The sequence below is a fragment of the Pristis pectinata genome, chromosome 6, assembly GCF_009764475.1.
Source record: "Pristis pectinata isolate sPriPec2 chromosome 6, sPriPec2.1.pri, whole genome shotgun sequence".
Classification (NCBI taxonomy): Eukaryota; Metazoa; Chordata; class Chondrichthyes; order Rhinopristiformes; family Pristidae; genus Pristis; species Pristis pectinata.
In genome coordinates, this window is record NC_067410.1 from 25616208 (window position 1) to 25634557 (window position 18350).

An 18350-nucleotide genomic window follows, 5' to 3' on the forward strand; every position below is an offset into this window, starting at 1 on the left:
TAATCTCAGTGTTAAATTAGCTCTGGTTTCCTGTGTTAAGGAGGGGGAAAAATAGCCAATTGTTTTTCAGTGACTTCCACTGGAAATTCTGCACAAGTGGCCAGGATCTACTGTGATATTTCCAGTTACTGAAAAACCTATACTGCTCACTATTTAGGCTCACACTAAAAGAGTGGCATTTGAGCAAGATACTGGAAGGCAAATAGCTGCTGTACCCCGACATGTGTCATCATCATGCTTTCAGGAAATCAGATGTACATACTTTCAATACCTGTTATTCTCACTTGTTAAGCTCAACCATCTTCAGCTACTTCATCAGTGACATTACTTCAAGGGTAAGATCAGATATAGGGAAGTTCCCTGGTGATTTCACAAATGTTCAGCATAATAGGCAACTCCTCAGATAATGAAGCAGTCCATGTCCAAATGCAACAAGACCTGGACAATATCCAGGCCTGGGCTGATAAACTGCAGGTAACATTCATGCCACACAAGTGCCAGGCAATGACAATATCCAACAAAAGAAAATTCAGCTATGACTGTGTGACATTCAATAGCATTACTGTCACTGAATACCCCGCTATCAATATCCTGGGGATTACCACTGATCAGAAAGTGAACTACATTAGCCAGATACACAAGAGTAGGTCAGAGGCTAGGAATCTGATGCGAGTAACTCACCTAACTCCCCAAAGTCAGTCCACCATCTACAATGCTCCCCACTTGCCTGGATACCAGCAGCTTCAACAACCTCAAAATGTTCGACACTATGCAGGACATAGCAGACTGCTTGATAGATACTCCATCCACAACTATTCATTCACCTCACCACTGACACACAGTAGCAGCAGTTTGTACTGTGTACAGGATGCACTGCAGCAACTCATCACGACTCCTTAGACAGAACCTTCCAAACCCACAACCTCTAACAGCTAGAAGGACAAGGGCAGCAAAAACATGAGAACATCTCCAGCTGGAAATTGCCCTCCAAGCTGCACACCATCCTGACTTGGAAATATATTGCTGGTCCTTCACCGTTACTGGTTTAAATTCTGAAACTCTTCATAATAGTATTGTGGGTATTGCCACACCTCAAGGGCCGCAGCGATTCGAGGCAGCAGTTCACCACCTTCTCAAGGGCAATTAGGAATGGGCAATTAAATTCTGGCTCAGCCTACAAAGCCCACATCCCCGACTTAAAAAAAGTTTTAAAAGTAGCAAACTTGGTTGGAACTGTGTGAAGAAGTGTTTGTAATATAGTTGAACAACTACAATCGGCTGAAGAGCCCGCAAATACATTTTTATTTGAAGTATTTAATGCAGAACTAATCATTCTTTCTTAATTGACATCAAACCCATTTTCAAATTAAATTAATTCTCATGCAACAATGTACTTCAGGTATGAATCTATTTTAGTGCCTATTCTGAATAAGCACACACAAATTTGTTGGCAATTACATGTTACAGACTAACATTCTCACAATGTGACAAATGGATATTCACTAATACTGTGCTTTCTGAAATACTATTGGTCCAAATGGAGTTTTCTGCAATATAGGCTAATAGTCTAATTCAGATTGTCATTTTAATTATACTTCCAAATTGCCATCTGTTTACATATTTATAACTTGCAATTAATCATTTACAATGTTATTCCAAAAGCAAAAAACTACAGATGCTATAAATGTGAAATAAAAACAGAAATAGGCTGAAATACTTAGCAGATCAGGTAGCCTCCGTGGAGAGAGAAACTTTACAGATCCATAACCTTTTGTCAGGAACTGTGTTCCTTTTTCTGTAGACAATGTTAGTCTGCCCTGATTATTTCAGTAAAGCCTCTCAGTGTTAATATTAAACAGAGGTAAATTTGCATATTTGTTAAGATAGCAGATGAAAGAGAGGATAATAAAGTGCATATAAATCTCAAATTCAAGTAGTAGCCATAAAGGATTAAAGATTTGTGGGTACTTATTTATTGTTTGTTGACTTACCTGTGATTCAGCAAAAGCCAGTTTATCTAATCCATTTGTGTACCTTTTCTTCGCTTTTATCACTGTATCACGTTTTTTTGTTAAGAGTTGACGGAAGGCAGCAATTAGTTCCAGGTAGGATGTGGGAGTGACATAATTGTGACGGCCTAGCTCCTGAAGAAATCTGAAACAAAATAATATTGCTTCCCGTCACATATAAAGAAGACTAAGAAGATTATCTTTACTGTCTGCAGAATCTTAAAACTAAGTCTAAAAGCTGCAGAGTTTAATTTGCATTGGTTAGATCCCATTATACTGTGAATTATCTAATGACATATGAACATGTGAGTTAGGAGCAGGAGTAGCCAATCAACCTCTTAAACCTGCTCTGCCATTCAATAAGATCATGGCTAATCTCATTGTAATTTTAACTCTGCATTCCCAACTACCATCCAGTAACTTTTCACTCCCTTGCTTGTCAGGAGTCTATCCGTCTCTGCCTTAAAAATATTAAAAGACTCTGCTTCTACTACTCTTTGAGGGAGTTCCAAAGACTCACATCCCTCTGTGAGGAAAAAAAATCTCCTCATTGCTATGTTAAATAGACAACCTATCTAATTCTAGATTATCCCATGAGAGGAAACACCCTCTCTGCATCCTCCCTGTGAAGACCCCCCCAGGATCTTATGTGTTTCAATCAAGTTGGCTCTCATTCTTCTAAAATTCCAGTAAATATAAGCCTAGCCTGTTCATTCTTTCTCAAAAGACAATCCATGTATTCCCATTATCAGTCTAGGAAACCTCTCAACCAGTTTAAACATATTTACATCCTTCCTTAAATAAGGGGACAAATACTGTGAACAATACTCCAGATGTGGTCACACCAGTGTCCTATACAATTGAAGCATATGCTCCTTAATTTTGTATCCAAATCTCCAAATACTAATCGATAACATTGTCTTAGTTTTTCTAATTATTTGCTGTTCTTGCACTCTCCTCTTTACACTGGCCATCTGCCCTCTCCACTCTCAGTCCTGATGCAGGGTTTTGATCCAAAATGTCGACAATTCCCTTCCCCCCCAATGATGCTGCTCGACCTGGTAAGTTTCTTCAGCAGATTTTTTGTTGGCAGGGCAGGCACGGTAGTGTAGCAGCTAGCGTAATGCTATTACAGTGCCAGCGATCTGGGTTCAATTCCCACCGCTGTCAGTGAGGAGTTTGTACGTTCTCTTCGTGACTGCATGGGTTTCCTCCAGGTGCTGTTTTCCTCCCACATTCCAAAGACATACGGGTTAGGAAGTTGTAGACATGCTACGTTGGCGCCAGAAGCGTGGCGACACTTGCGGGCTGCCCCCAGCACACTCTACACAAAAGATTCATTTCACTGCATGTTTCGATGTACATGTGACTAATAAAGATATCTTATCTTGTTGCTCCAGATTCCAGTATCTCCTTTGTCTCCTCCGTATCCCTATCTATATACCTCCTTATATCCTATTCACAGCTTACTTTTCTACCCATCTTTGTGTCATCAGCAAAGTTAGCAACCATACCTATAGTCCCTCAACCAAAGTCATTCATATAAATTGTAAAATGTTGAGACCTAGGCACTGATCTCTGTGGTACAAAACACATTACATCATGCCAACAAGAAAAAGTACCATTTATACCTATTCTCTATTATCTATCATCCCGCCAATCTTCTATCCATGCCAATATGTTAGCTCCCACATCATGAATTTTCCTTTCCTGCAATAATTCTTTTGTCCCACTTTGTCAAATGTCTTCTGGAAATGAAAGTACAATATCCACCAGTTCACCTTTAACCACAGCATGCATTACCTCTTCAAAGAACTCCAATATGTTGGTCAAACATAATTTCCATTTCAGAAAGCCATGTTGACTTCGCCTAATTACTTTGAATTTTTCTAAGTGCCCTGCTATAACATCAATAATAAAGATTCTAACAAATTCCTGATGACAGATGTTAAACTAATCGGACTGCAGTTTCTTGTCTTCTGTTTCCCTCCCTTTTTGAATAAAGTGGCTACATTTGCTATTTTTCATTATATTCAATATTTATTAATATAAAATGTTGATTGTTAAATATGAAACCGCCCAATCATATAAAAAAGTGAAAATAGATTATATGGAAGCAGAATAATGCAGACTTACTTCTGTGACAGTTTTATAACAAATGTGTGGAAGAATTTACAAATAGGAACGATTTCTGTACGTTCAAAATCTGTCAGATCCAGGACTTCTAGGAAGGTATTAGCAACTCGTTCCAGAGCATCCTCAGGCCATGGCTGCCAAAAAGCATTAAAATATTTCAGTAAGCAATAATTCCTATTTTTCTTTACCAGGAAAGAAAATGCTGTGACATTGGAAATATACAAAATTGTTGGATTTTGAAGTGCATACTACCCCCCAGGCAAATACTCAAATAATAGAAGGAGACAATAACAAATGGGGTTAGACTAAGGTAGATAATAATAAATTCTTCCCCATAGAAGAGATGGGTAAAACCAGAGATATTCCTAATTGCCCGTTTCACCTGCACGTTAGCTTTCAGTATACAAGGACACCCGAGCCCCTTTGATGATCAACATTTTCAATTTTCTCACCATTTAAGAAGACATTCAACATTTATTTTTTTCTACTTAAGTACATAATCTCAGATCTTTCCACATTGTACTCCATCTACCATGTTGGTACCCACACACTCAACTTGCTAATGCTCCCCTGAAGCCTCCTTGCATTTCAGATTTATTTCAGATTCCCAGCATCTTTAGGTTTAGTCTTCTGAAAACCCTGATTGACTCTGTTTTCACTCCATATACCGTACAATGTGTTTCAGGTCATAGCAGCCCATGACATAGAAATGTTTTCCCCTTATGTACCACATGTCTACTTTGCCATTCAGTTTAAATCTTTGTTTCTTAGTCTTTAAACCAACTATCGACAGGAAAAGCTGCTCTCCAACTCTGGCTGAATGTCCTTTTCTATACCTGTCATCATTCTGTACATCTCTATCACATTTCTTTTGCTGCAATGAGAACAACCCAGCTTCTTCAGTTTATAAAGGTTCATGATAAGTTCCCACTTTTGTTTCCTGTGGCTCCATTTATAAATCCTAGCATGCCTTATCTTTTGCTAAGTGCCCACTCAACATGCTCAGTCAGTTAGTTACAGCATCAGCGTCCACCGGTGCAAAGTTCTATTGAGCATGAGGTGCAATTCATCGGGAGTAACAGAAGAGGGCTTACAGATTTAAGTAGTACAAATCATTTTCTCTATTCATTCTTTCATTATGGATATCAAATAGGTCAAGGATTTTGGAGAGTTAAAATGTGGGAGGCCAGGATATTTTGGTGGAGGTGGGTCACAATTGGTTGCTTATAGAGGGGACGAAGAAAGACCTGCAGTGAGAAGTCTTAACTTAATAAGAACTACCTGCACCTGGTTTCACGTGCTGGCTCAACAGGCTCAGACCTAGTCAGGCAGGTCCCAAATATTGCCACAGCATGAGTCATGATCATTGCGAAGGTCTGCTTCTGCATGAATGTCCTCCATGGTCCAAGTGGCACTTATGTGTGATTATATTTCCCAGAAGTGTCATCAAATATGTGTTGCATGCTTCCATGAATCAGTATGCCACACACATGAATGATCCAGAATCAAAATCTTAAACTTTGTGTTTTACAATGGAATTTCAAGGCATCTTTCCCCCATTAGTCTCAGAGTCTCAAGCATACCCTCAAGACTTTCAGGATGTCTACAGTATTTTTCTTAAAGTCAGAAACATAAGAACTTGATATACAAATACACTTTTGTTTACATTATGTTGGGTTGTTTTGTCAGTCACCTTAAATCTGTGTCTTCTAGCTACTAAAATGTCTACCCTTGGAAAGTTTTCCTTACTTTCTCAAAACTGTTTATGATTTTGAATACCTATGTCAAATCTCTTCCCAACTTTCTCTCCTCAAAGAAAAACAACCCAATTGCTCCTGACTCACACTCAAGCATATTGCATCTTAGCAAATTTTTTCTGCACCCTCATTACTAGGATTGTATATTAGTATTAATATCATATAATGGACATTTGTAACACACCTGGAACCAGTCAATAGTGCAGCAGTTGATGAGTGAAGGAAATTGTCTCAGACGATTTCGGAAAGCATCTCCAATGGGGCTAAAGGCCACCACAATATGCAGGTTCTCTCTGCACCGACTCACAAAGAAAGCAAAAAGCGCTAGGGGGCTGAAATCTGCATTTTTGTTTCCTGCTTGAGCTGCAGGACGGACACCCTGTGCAAGCAAAATAACATCATCAAACAGTTAAAATTTACTTCAATATATGTAAAAATGTTGGTTCTTTCCTATTTAAGCACACCAAGCCAGAAGTTCCTTGGGCAGAATCTTGATGATAGTGTCTTTTGATACTGATGTTATCAGAGGTTATGGCTTTAGGGAAAAGCCCTAGCTGTATAACAGATATGCTACTAAATCTGGTTGCCTATGAAGTTTTCAATTTGTTTGACACAAGCAATGGTTCTCATTTGCCCCTTTTTATTATATGTGGCTAACTAAACAATTATAACTTAATTATTAGTATCATAGGGTACATAAATGAATCACTTATAAGATATAGGTATTTTAAACATTTTAATGTTTTTAAAATATTCACAAAAAGTAGAAAAATCATCATTTATGATTACTATGCTTCTGTATTTAAAAGGCTAAGACTTTTGGAAACATTTATTCTGTTTTAAGCATTTGACAGCTTTGCCACCTGGCTTAGACAGCAGGGCTCAGATGCTGGCAAAGATTGTTCTGGATTGGCTTGTTCTGTCCCTTTTATCCACACTCTGCTCACCAACATCCCCTGCCATTATATGATCCTATTGATTGTGGAAGGCCATGGGGGAATATACCTACACAATAATAAACTATGCTAACTATATAACAATATAAAATAAACTTGTCTTTTAATTGTATATGGTGCATGATTTAAAACTTCAACTGCTAGGACAAAACACATCAAAACTGGTGTTCCTTTCAAGTACTGAACTCTTAAAACTTTGAATGTGGCTGCATGGATGGTTTTGGTGGAGCTATAACTATGTTTGTTCAAGACAAAGAACATTACAAAGTTGTGCAAAAGTTGATTATTTGTGCCCTGACTCTACTTTAACACAACTATTGAGTTACTTCTACTCTCTCCATTATCCCCTATCTAACTAACTGATTCAAATATTAAAAGCTGCATCTTACAAGGAAAATTCATATTCCCCTGCAAAACCATAAACAACCAGGTTTTCTGTGCAAATGTAGATGCCCTGAAATTGTGGTCAACAACGCTTTTGAATGCACTTCAATGCTGGAGTCCAGAAAAGGAGCATAAAGTGCTCTGATTCCCCATGATTTCCAACAGGAAATCCTGTTGCTTGATTGGTTCAGACACAGAAATTGTCTCATCATTAACTTCACTAGAAGGAATTGGTCTAAGTAAGAATTAATTAAGATTTTTATATTATGTTAGTGTATTTAAATGCTTTTAAGTGTTTTTAAATGTTTTCGGCTTCTTTTCATTTTTGTTTTAAAGTTTGATGTTTTTAAATAGATTACACTTGTTTCCAAAATATTTTGAATGGCTAATACTTTAAAAAAACATTTATATTATTTTAAGTGCTTGACATATTTCAAAGCTGCCTTAGATGGAATGACTCAGACACAGTACAATAATATTTTCATCTTTTTTGTGGTTGGGGCTCACTTTTCTTGCACCAGCACCTGTTCTTCCCCACCACATGATCCCACTACATTACAGAAGGCCCTCTTTATGATAGATTGATTTCCCCTAAACTGCAAGTTCCTGTTGGGGGAAATCAAATGAGTTTAGTACATACTTTGCTTAACAGAGTGCAAGCAGCTGGTCTCTAACCTCATATTCATATTTTCTTATAAAATAAGAGACCATTCGGCCCATTGAGACATGCTGGCTCTCTGAGCAATCCCATCAATTTCACTTTGACCTGTTTTGTCAAACAAGCCCATTAACACACTTCTGATTCTCCCACAACTTACCTATAAAATTAAACTATCAATCAGCTCGTCACTGGGATGTGGGAGGAAACTGGAGCATCCAGGCATCCAATTTGAGGTACTACTGAAATACTATAAAGTTTTCTAACCAAATAAATACAACCTATATATATCCTATATACACAGAACACCATCTGTTGTACTACTAAATTGTCTGAGCACAAATGTTTTAAATGTTTACTATTTGAACAACATGATGTTTTATACCTCCATGATCTCCTGTTTCTCATCAGGTGCAAAAAGATTTGGCACTTCACCAGTGTTGAGTAAACTGTCTACATCCTCTAAAAATGCCTCCTCTTTAATCTGTGTGTCTGTAATCAGAAATACAATGGGCTGACCTTTCATCCCTGCACTCCGAAGCAAATTCTATCAAGAGAGAAAAAAAATAGTTGAGCTGAAGGTAATTGATCAAGAATAAACTATAAGTGCATTTAGTAAGGTAAATTAACAATGATTCTAACCTTTAGATCCTCTCTCCATTCATTTATTCCATATGCCTTGGAGATTTCAGGCTGAAAGATGTTCATCTTAGACATTGACGTGGCCAAACGGGTTATGGACTGACGACCACTTCCCCCTACTCCCACCAGAAGGGCATTACCTCTTGCCTGTTTCAGTACTCGACTAATCCGTGACAAATGTTCCAGCACATACCTAGCAGAACATTTATATTTGATTTATTTAACTTAATAAGTTACCTGTAGCTAAACCTGTCTAAAGAACAATAAAAAGTTGTAGTTACTCCAATAATTCTAACTTGAATATCTATTTGGAAACCACCTATCTTAAAGGTTTTGTTCACAGAATTCATTATGTATTCTATCTATATTATGCTTTACCAAGGGGTTTTGCTTAATAAATAAAAATTAATGTTAAATGATAAAGTGTTGTCAACTTGCAAGTCACAGGGCTGAATTAACTGTCCAACAAATTTAGTTGGTTCAAGTTAATTCACAGAATAACTAACTTTCTGCCGTGAATGTTTTTTTTCAAAATTCTGATCATGTATGCTGATAGCATACCTCTGGAAGTTTGTTTGAGGTCTTCCAAATCTTTATTTTTCTTTAGTTGTTTATGGGATATGGATATGAGAAGCACACCAAGCATTTATTGTCCTCTCCTACTTGTGTTTGAACTGAGGATCTAGTTCTTAAATCAGACACGTTGGTGGATCTGGAATCAGATATAGGCCACACTGGATAAGTGAACCAGATGGGTTTTTGTTTTACAAAACTCATGAAGTTTCATAATCGCCACTACCAATGGTAGATTTGTATTCCAGAATTATTTAATTACTGATGTTTGAATTTGGTTAAATTCAAGTCTCCAGGTCCACAGACCAGGCCTCTGGGTACTATTCCAGTGAAGCACAATGTTGCTGCTGTACTTTAACCATTAGATTAGACTAATCATGGAGACCACCAAGTGACATCAAAATGTGCAGGTTCTTGACTCCACAGAGTGCAAAGGAAATTAAAGGCATTTTTTTTTTTAACTAAGGTGAAATTGCCTCATTTTACTCATAGTAATCAGAATTAAATAGGAACGAGGAAGAATATAGAATGATCTATTCCTACAGAAACTGGTTGAATCTTGTACATCTGGTATCCTGATCCTTAAATTGAAAGTAACATTGCTTTGTTTTTTTTTGATTTTGTGATCTTCTGCACAAACAGAATCATGTAAAGAATTGATTACAGAATAGCCAATTAAAATGTTTGAAAATTGGACAGATTTTACTTTCACAAATGAAAAAAATTCTATCTACATCTGAAATTTTAGTTCTTACCTGCATTTTGCCTATGTATTGGACTTTCAATTTCTAAGGCTCAATCATTAAAAGCACTGTGGAAATTAAATGTTTCTTTATAGAAAGGGAAATTAAATTCAAAAGGCAAGTTGCCGCAGACTTTCCCCACAACCAAACAATACTGTAAGTATAAGGAAAATATTGACAAAAATAAGTACCTGAATATAACCAACTTCATCTGTGTTTTATGGGTCTGATTATACTCATCGAGGCCCAACTCCACCACATCATTAAACTCTTTAACTGAGGGAATCTCTGAATACAAGCGTTCATCTCCCTCCAAATCAGGATTCATGTAATCACCGAACAACAGGCTTCTCATATCCTCTTCAGTAACCTACAGTAAAAGTATTTGCTAAATTACCATTCTAAATAAACCATGGAAGTTTCACACTGTAGAAGAAATCCCCTCAACCAATTATTTCTATGACAGCTCTTTAGAGCAAAAAGCTAAAATTAATCCAACTGTTCAATATTCTTGGCTTGTTCTGCCTTCACCATGCTCCATGGAAAAATGTACTACAGTTCACCAATTCTGAACCTGAAGGAAAATTCTATTACAATTCACTGTTTCAAAACTCTTCATAATTTAACATTCTCTTAGACTTTGCTTGTGAAAACAGTTCCAATAGCTCAAGCAATCAATAAAAATATTTGTCTAGTTTATGCAAAGTTTATGAATATAGGCAATTTATGCTCAAACATTTGATATTGGAGTCCAACAAAAATTCTGTTGCTACTTTATGAGATGTTATAAGGTGTAATACCAAATTTATTTCTTGGATCTTTCAACTCAAGTAGTAATTTCATGAAGGAGTTACCATAGTTCCCACTCAAGAAAACAGTCAGCATGAGATTAAAAATTGAACATCCTGACATAATAATTTAAGAAGCATTTTTTTTTAAATCAAATTTTATGAAATTGAGCAGTCTTCCCATAGTCCTTTGAGTAACTGTCCATGTTGATAATCAATCACAGAAATAAAATCAAACAGTTCAATGATTCAAGTTGCAATACATTATTTTACATGACTCTGTTAAATTTCATTTCTACCTAAGAAACCAAATTTAAAACAAGATAGTAAACACTTCATTAGAGAGAGAGCACTGAAGAAAGATCTAGGGTAAATTATTGAATGATGACAACAAATCAGCCTGGAACTGACTGGTTTCATTTGCACAGCAAACTTCTGGATTCTAGCCACTTTTATCGAGGACACCTGCCTCTATGAAACATGGGAATCCTACTTTTGCTAAGGTTTCTGATACCAATCTATTGGCACAGTCTACCACTAAATGATACAGAGTCCGATGGTACATCATGAATTTACTGGAATTCCTCATCTGGGGAATTTTCTTGTGGATCCTGTGCAAGTTTAGAATCTCCAAACCCATTCATATGAATGGAGATTTTACATCTTTGAGGAAGAAAGACAAAAAAAAGTAATTTTGTTTCTAATTATCTGTGCTTACTGCAATTTTTTCATGATTTAAGATGCCTTTAAACATTTTTTTTAAAAACATTTTTTAAGAATTTGTAAACATTTTTAGTTGTTTATTTCCTTTTTCTATATAGCTTTGAATACTTCTGAATGTAAAGAATGTGAAGACACATTGTCAGAAAAAGAAGCTGTGGGTATAGCTTTGCCATTTGTCTAAGGCCTTGCTAATAAGATCCAGGATGATTTGTTCAGCAAATTCTTCATTAAGAACATGGATAAGAAAAATGGAAAATACTGCGTAACTCAACAATGAGGACAAACAGCAAGACCTATTCAACAAAATCCAGACCATCATTATAAAAGATTATATACAAAAGGAGTTGTAAGAAGTATATACAAGGCAATTAAATCAATATGTGTTGCAGAGGCCTATGTGATAATGTGGGAAAACTTAAATACATTTGCACTCAGCAGAACACCTAACTCTTAAAATTAACACAAACTCAGACTCACGTGTCCACTGTTGTGTGTCAAACGCTCAAACAAAGAATTGAAACTCTCCCTGAAATGATCTTTCACTATGTTCTTCATCAGATTAAATAGCCAGGCACGGTCCTGCTCATCCACCAAGCGATCGTAAAACACACGGAAGACCTCATGTACAAACAGACGAACTAAAACACGCTTATTCTCAACTGCTTCTTTCTTAATTAGCAAACAGCCTTGGATAACTCGTGAGAAATCCCGCAAGTTAAAGGTGTAATGGGACTTTGTAGGTGTAGGAAGTAGATTTTCAATCGCTCTTTTATAGACCTGGTAAAAATTAAAAAGAGAACAAATTTGAAAAGTTATAAGATTATTAATGTAAATCAGGTTCTTATTCCTATTTTTGTTCTCCAAAAAGTGCCAGTAATCTGTCCTCTAACAGTGAGGTGTGCAGCATCAAATGGTTCAACTTCAGGAACTAGTATTCATAATGTCCTAGTGCATCAAGAAGTTCATTATACAAAGTGCTCTATTCAGTTATATTTATCAGTCAGCAATGAGAATATAATAACTGTATTAAAACAAATAACATTCTGATGAAATACAATGAAAGAGATGGACATCCATAGCCAAGTACAGTGCTCATATTATAACTATAATACAAATTATAGTACAACAAATTATTTTTCTTCTTAGATTTTAAATTATCCTTCACTGATAAGCAGAAAGAAAAAAAACATTCTATAAACTGCAAACCTGAAATAAAAACAGAGAAGCTGGAAATATGCAGATAAGCAGATCAGGCAGCATCCAGGAGAAAAAGTCAAGAGCTAACATTTCAGATGAATGACGTTTTATCAAAATGCAAAGCACAATAGCTGGAAATTGGTCATGGATATATTCTGATGATCAGAGTCCTTCATGCAGTGAATAACAAGAAACATCTGCCCATAAAAACATGTACTGTAATAATTTCAAAATGCAAAATGAGATTATCTGTGATTGTCTCATAATAACACTGGGAAGCAGGATAGCAGGAAAATCCTCTTCCAATATAATAACCAGCACTTCTTCACCAGTTGTAATGGTGGTGGTGGTGGGGGGGGGGGGTGTTTGGGGGGGTGGAAGAATAGACATTTGAAAGGCAAGAACACCTATAGAATCAGTCTCAAAGGCATAAATATTTCAAGATCATTACAATTTTTAGCCTTCAAACAGTGCATAGAGACCTGTTGCAATGAATGCATTCTACTCCAAACCCCCTTTGAAAGAGGTCAAGACATTTACCAAATTTATGCAAGTACAACAAGGCTGGAAAAAGAATCAGATGTAGAAGATGGATATCCCATTTCACCCAAAATACCAATTTCACAAAAGTGTATTCAAAACAAGTGGCCAGCTATAAGTTTGTTTAATGTGATTAAAAATATACTTCATGTGTGAACATGTCATGTATAAAAAGCCTTTTCTTAGCACTGAAGTATCACGTTGATATATTATTGGATAAAGCAAAATTTTTTACATAGCAAAATGTTACAATAAATTCAAAGGACAGGGAATCTTAACCATCATTTTATAATTGTAAGAAAATCTGGGGAAAAGTGCCCTCTGGCAGTGCATATTCAGCTAAATATGGCTATTCCAAAGTTTCCACGAGCTCTAAGGTGAACCCTGTCACATACTAAATTACACATTTTAAAATACTTGTAAACCGATAACCTAATCACCTGCCAGACTGTGCTCCTCCCCCTCCCCGACCTTCCTATTCTTGCTTCTGCCCTTTTCCTTTTCAATGCTGATGGTCTCGTCTGAGAAAATTATTCTAAGTACAACTTATTTGGAACAAATTATAATTTAAAGAAATATTATATTGTAGAAATCCAGTTTCCTGACACTAAACTGGAATTCAATGAACCAGTTTTGCAGTAGATGCCCCTGCTAAATATGCACATGAAATCCTGAAGGTGTATTTTTTTTAAGGTGATCACAGAATTTCATAGAATTACAGAGCAGAGGAATAGCTATTGCATCTATGCGCCAATCTACACTTATCTTACATTGATTTCCATTTTTCCCTTCACAGCCCCATCAAGCCATCCATCTACAGTTGGAACAATTTACAGTAGCCAATTAACCTAACAATGAATAGGTTATGGGAGACTGCACCTAGGAGAAACCCACGTGGTCACAAGAACATGATGCAACTCCACATAGACAGCACCCAAGGTCAGGATCGCACCAAGGTCTCTGGAATTGTGACACAAAGGTACTAACCACTCCTCCACTGTGCCACCCCTTAGAGCTGAATATAATATTTAAAATAGGAGTCTTCTGGATGCATTAAGACCTACTTGAGAAATTGAATGGGATTGCTTGATATGATTGTTCCTAAACATAGCAAAGCACTTAGGAAGCAAGTGGTAATGAATGTGTTGTCACCTCTATTAAGAGAAGTTTGTGGGTGCTCAATATTACTGAAAGAATACTCACCTCAAGTGTAGCATTGACAATCTGAGTTCCAATTGTAAAGTAATCTGTTGGAAATTCGTTGTTCCGTAGGTAGAAAGCTACGACGTTTGAGAAAATTCGTACCATAGTTTCATCACTAAATGTGTTGATGGTACAAATGTTGAAGTGACGAAGGAACCTAGGTGTAACAGGGTTTCGACCACCACCTGGTGGGCCCATGGCTGAAATTAGCTGTATGTCAACCAGGGTAATCTTAGATGTGTCTTTCAGATCATACCTGGTACATATAAAACAATACATGTCAAACTCAGGAAATAATCCTTCAGATACACAATTCAAATAACATATTTGCTGAGGGATCGATGAAAAATTAATTTTGTTCATTTTGAGAGAAGTGTTAATGAAAATATACTTCAAACTTTTATGCATCAAACATAAAAGATGCTTAACCACATTTTTCTTCGAATTCTGAGTCTGCATAAATGACCTTGAGCTTCCAGTTCTCTGTCACCAATAATTCTTCATCCCATTCCCACTCTAATCTCTATCTTTGGACACCTAAGGTGCAATGCAAGCTCAAAGAACAGCTTCTCATCTTCCTTCTAGGTACATTACAGCTCTCAGGTCTCAACAGTTTCAGATAAGCGGCCTTAATCAGTTTGTGTCAAAAAAAGGCCAGTTCTGATGAACGACCATCAAACTGTAATGGTGACTGCACTTTACTCCTTCCATAGATGCTGCCTGTCCTGCTGGGTATTTCCAGCATTCTCTTAAATTTTAGATTTCCAGCAACTGCAGACATTTATATCTCACAGATCCAGCATTTTTGTTTCTCTCTCCTCTGTTTTCATCCATCTCCTTCTATTTAGATTTCCTCTAGAGAGATCCACTGTCCACCTATTCTCATCCACCTTCACCAACTTTTGTTGTTATTCAATCTCTCTAAGTTGCATCCTAATACAGATACTGCATTTACTCTCTCCACTTGGCTTCCTTCTCTGGACAAATCTTGTCCATTACTAACCTTCCGTTTTTATTTCAGATTTCTTCTTTTGAGGAGGTGGCTAAGAAGATCCATGAAGGTAGGGCAATTGATGTTGTCCATATGGTAGACTGGTCCAAAAGGTTAAGGTGCATGAGATCCAATTCCAGCTGGCTAATTGGTTCCAAAATTAGCTTGGTGATAGGAGGCAGAGGGTAATGGTGGAAGGATGATTTTCTGATTGGAAGTCTGTGACCAGTGGTTTACTGCATTGATGGGCAACAATGTCAGCATGGACGTGGTGTGCTGTGTCGTACAACTCACTGATTCTACAACACTATGATTCAATGCCAGTATTTATGCCCATGCCTAATTGCCACTAAACTAAGGAGGCATTTAAGAGTCAACCACATTGGTGGACTTAGTCATGTGAAGGTCAGAAATGGGCATTGCATAAGGAATAACATCATCCTATGCACAGCCTACATGCAAAACATTGTACAAAATGACCATGCTCAGAAATGTAAAGTTAAATTCAGCTGATTGTGAATTGCGCAGTTCACGTTTATAAATATTAAGATTCAATTTACATTCTGTTCAAAACTACAGTGCTGTGCAAATAAATTTCTAGGCACCTGGATTTTGAACGAATTACCTTTTGGATTTAGAAAGAACTGGTCACACATTGAGTTATAATTGAATTATTTACGAATCTACATAATCACAAAAGTCTGTCAGACTTTTTCCACATTCTTTAGCAGGGAGATTGCAATAATGCTGCATTTCACTAAATAATTGCAGAACTCTCAACCATTAAAATTCTTTTAAAGACAGTTTCTACAGGATACTTATCAAAAAGAATATCATAGTTTTTAATTGAGGGCAGGCACGGTAGTGTACCAGTTAGTGTAAAGCTATTGCTGCGCAGCAACCTGGGTTCAATTCCGGCCGCTGTCTGTAAGGAGTTTATACGTCCTCCCTGTGTCTGCGTGGGTTTCCTCCGAGTGCTCTGGTTTCCTCCCACATTCCACAGACGTACGGGTTAGGAAGTTGTGGGCATGTTATGTTGGCGCCAGAAACATGGTGACACTTGCGGGCTGCGCCCAGAACACTAAGTAAAAGATGCATTTCACTGTGTGTTTCAATGTACACATGACTAATAAAGATACCTTATTTTCATGGAAAAGTAAATGCATTACATTTACTTGATCCTGTCAGAAAAGAGACAAAAGATTCCATTTTGTGTTTAGAGCTTGTATTAGAAATTTGATTAAGTAAGACATCACCAATTAGTAGACTAAGGTAAAGGATACTTAGTCTTTGCTGATCTGCCTATATTCACTGTCAACTGATACATTTTTTAGGTTACTTTTTCATGAGTAATGCCATGGTAAATGCACCATTGTTACAGACAATCTATTTATAATTACAATTAATCTATCATTGTTATAGACTATCTATTACTGCACAGGTCAGAAAGGTTTAAATATTCAAAGCCTTGCTTCAAACTGTAGTGTTACCAGTTTCCATGGTCAAAGAACTGCCTGAGGAGTTCAATTGGAGGCTGAGCACCATATATTTCCAGTGCTGGCATATTCATATCATCTACAAAGATCACACATTTCTTTCCCATTGGAGGGCCATACACTCCCTTCCGCCTTTTATCCAGCCGGGACATGATAATGTTCTATTCAACAGAATAAAAAGTAAATTAATATTAATTGTAATTTTAAATTCTAGCAATATAAGTGTGAGTATTGCAGTGCATAATTTCATCAGCTACTGATGTTGGTTATCTCAACTCCAGAGCTTGATTCTGTTTGAAATTTCTTTGAGAGTGAAACAAATTTGTGCCGATGTGCTATATTTATATGACATCTGGCTTTGGGCTGACAGTATACATGCTGCAAAAATGATGTCTGACAAGAGAACATAATCATCTTCACTGTTCAATGCATTACTAATACCAAGTCCCTCCATCCCAGGATTTACTATTAACCATAAATTCAACTAGATCAATCACAGAAACAATATGGCTACTAAATCAGGTTAAAAGCCACTGCAGTGAGTAGCTCATCTCCTGACACAAAAAGCAAGCTTCAGTATCTACGTGTCACAGCTCAGGTGTCATGGAATACTTTTCCTTTTCTTAATTCTGCTGCAGCTTGCTGAAAAAGGGAGAAGATAATGATGTAATGAAATCAATGGGGGATTTGAAACCTAAGTGAACAGGAAGACTAGTGGTTTACCTCCTTAATGAACAAATTTTAAGGACTGAGGTCTAACTAGGAAGGAAGCTGAATTGGACTCAGTGAAATATGATACAAAATAAGAAGATCAAATTAGGAGAAAGGAAAAGCTAGAAAATGTAAAAATTAACATTTATATTTTTTGAAACTTGTTACTTTCACATTTGAGATTGAACAGTTTTCCCTTTCTAGATCTGACAGGAGGATTACTATTGCACTATATGAACAAGAGGATATGTATGCTCTTAATCACCAGCCACAACTTTTCACACCCAGGTTTAATGGCCACAAGGAGATTACAAGGAGAGCAGAATGAAGTAAAAAGCAGAGTGAGGTGAGTCAGTCAGAAAGTTCTGCAGATTCCCATGTAGCAGAACAATTTGTGTATAATTATGGAGTCATTTAGTTATTTTTCCAACAAAATATGGCAGATTGTAATAGGTTCTTATTTTCAGAATAATTTTAATTTCATCTCAACTTCTTGGCAGTATTTTCATTTTATTGAGATCATGGTATGCATGGATCACAAAACTTTCACATTGCAAAATGAAATAAAATGTAATTAATTCTCAAGGATTTCTCTCATGAGCATATAAACTACAAGCTTAAATTATCAACTCATTCTTCACTTCTAAACTCCCATTATTTTATATCCTATGTAACTTATTTCACTTGGTTACAACTCCATCAATGATATGTAAATTGATGTTTTGAGCAGGTGACCCACTACCTGTCAGGCTATGGAAGTCTTTATCTATTAATAGGATGTGGCCATCTCTGGCACAGCAAGATTTATTTACTCATTTCTACTTGCCTTTAAGTAGGTGATAT

The 18350-nt window shown here is 36.7% G+C and overlaps 1 protein-coding gene across 1 annotated transcript in view; it reads right to left on the reverse strand.

Annotated features, from left to right (window-relative positions):
* The window catches only part of LOC127571333 (dynein axonemal heavy chain 12-like), a 144971-nt gene that overhangs the window by 47018 nt on the left and 79603 nt on the right, over positions 1-18350 (reverse strand). The window contains 9 exon segments of the mRNA XM_052017623.1: positions 1992-2154; positions 4146-4279; positions 6087-6281; positions 8286-8447; positions 8543-8735; positions 10050-10228; positions 11847-12146; positions 14310-14565; positions 16791-16957. Coding sequence (XP_051873583.1) covers positions 1992-2154; positions 4146-4279; positions 6087-6281; positions 8286-8447; positions 8543-8735; positions 10050-10228; positions 11847-12146; positions 14310-14565; positions 16791-16957 — 1749 coding nt within the window.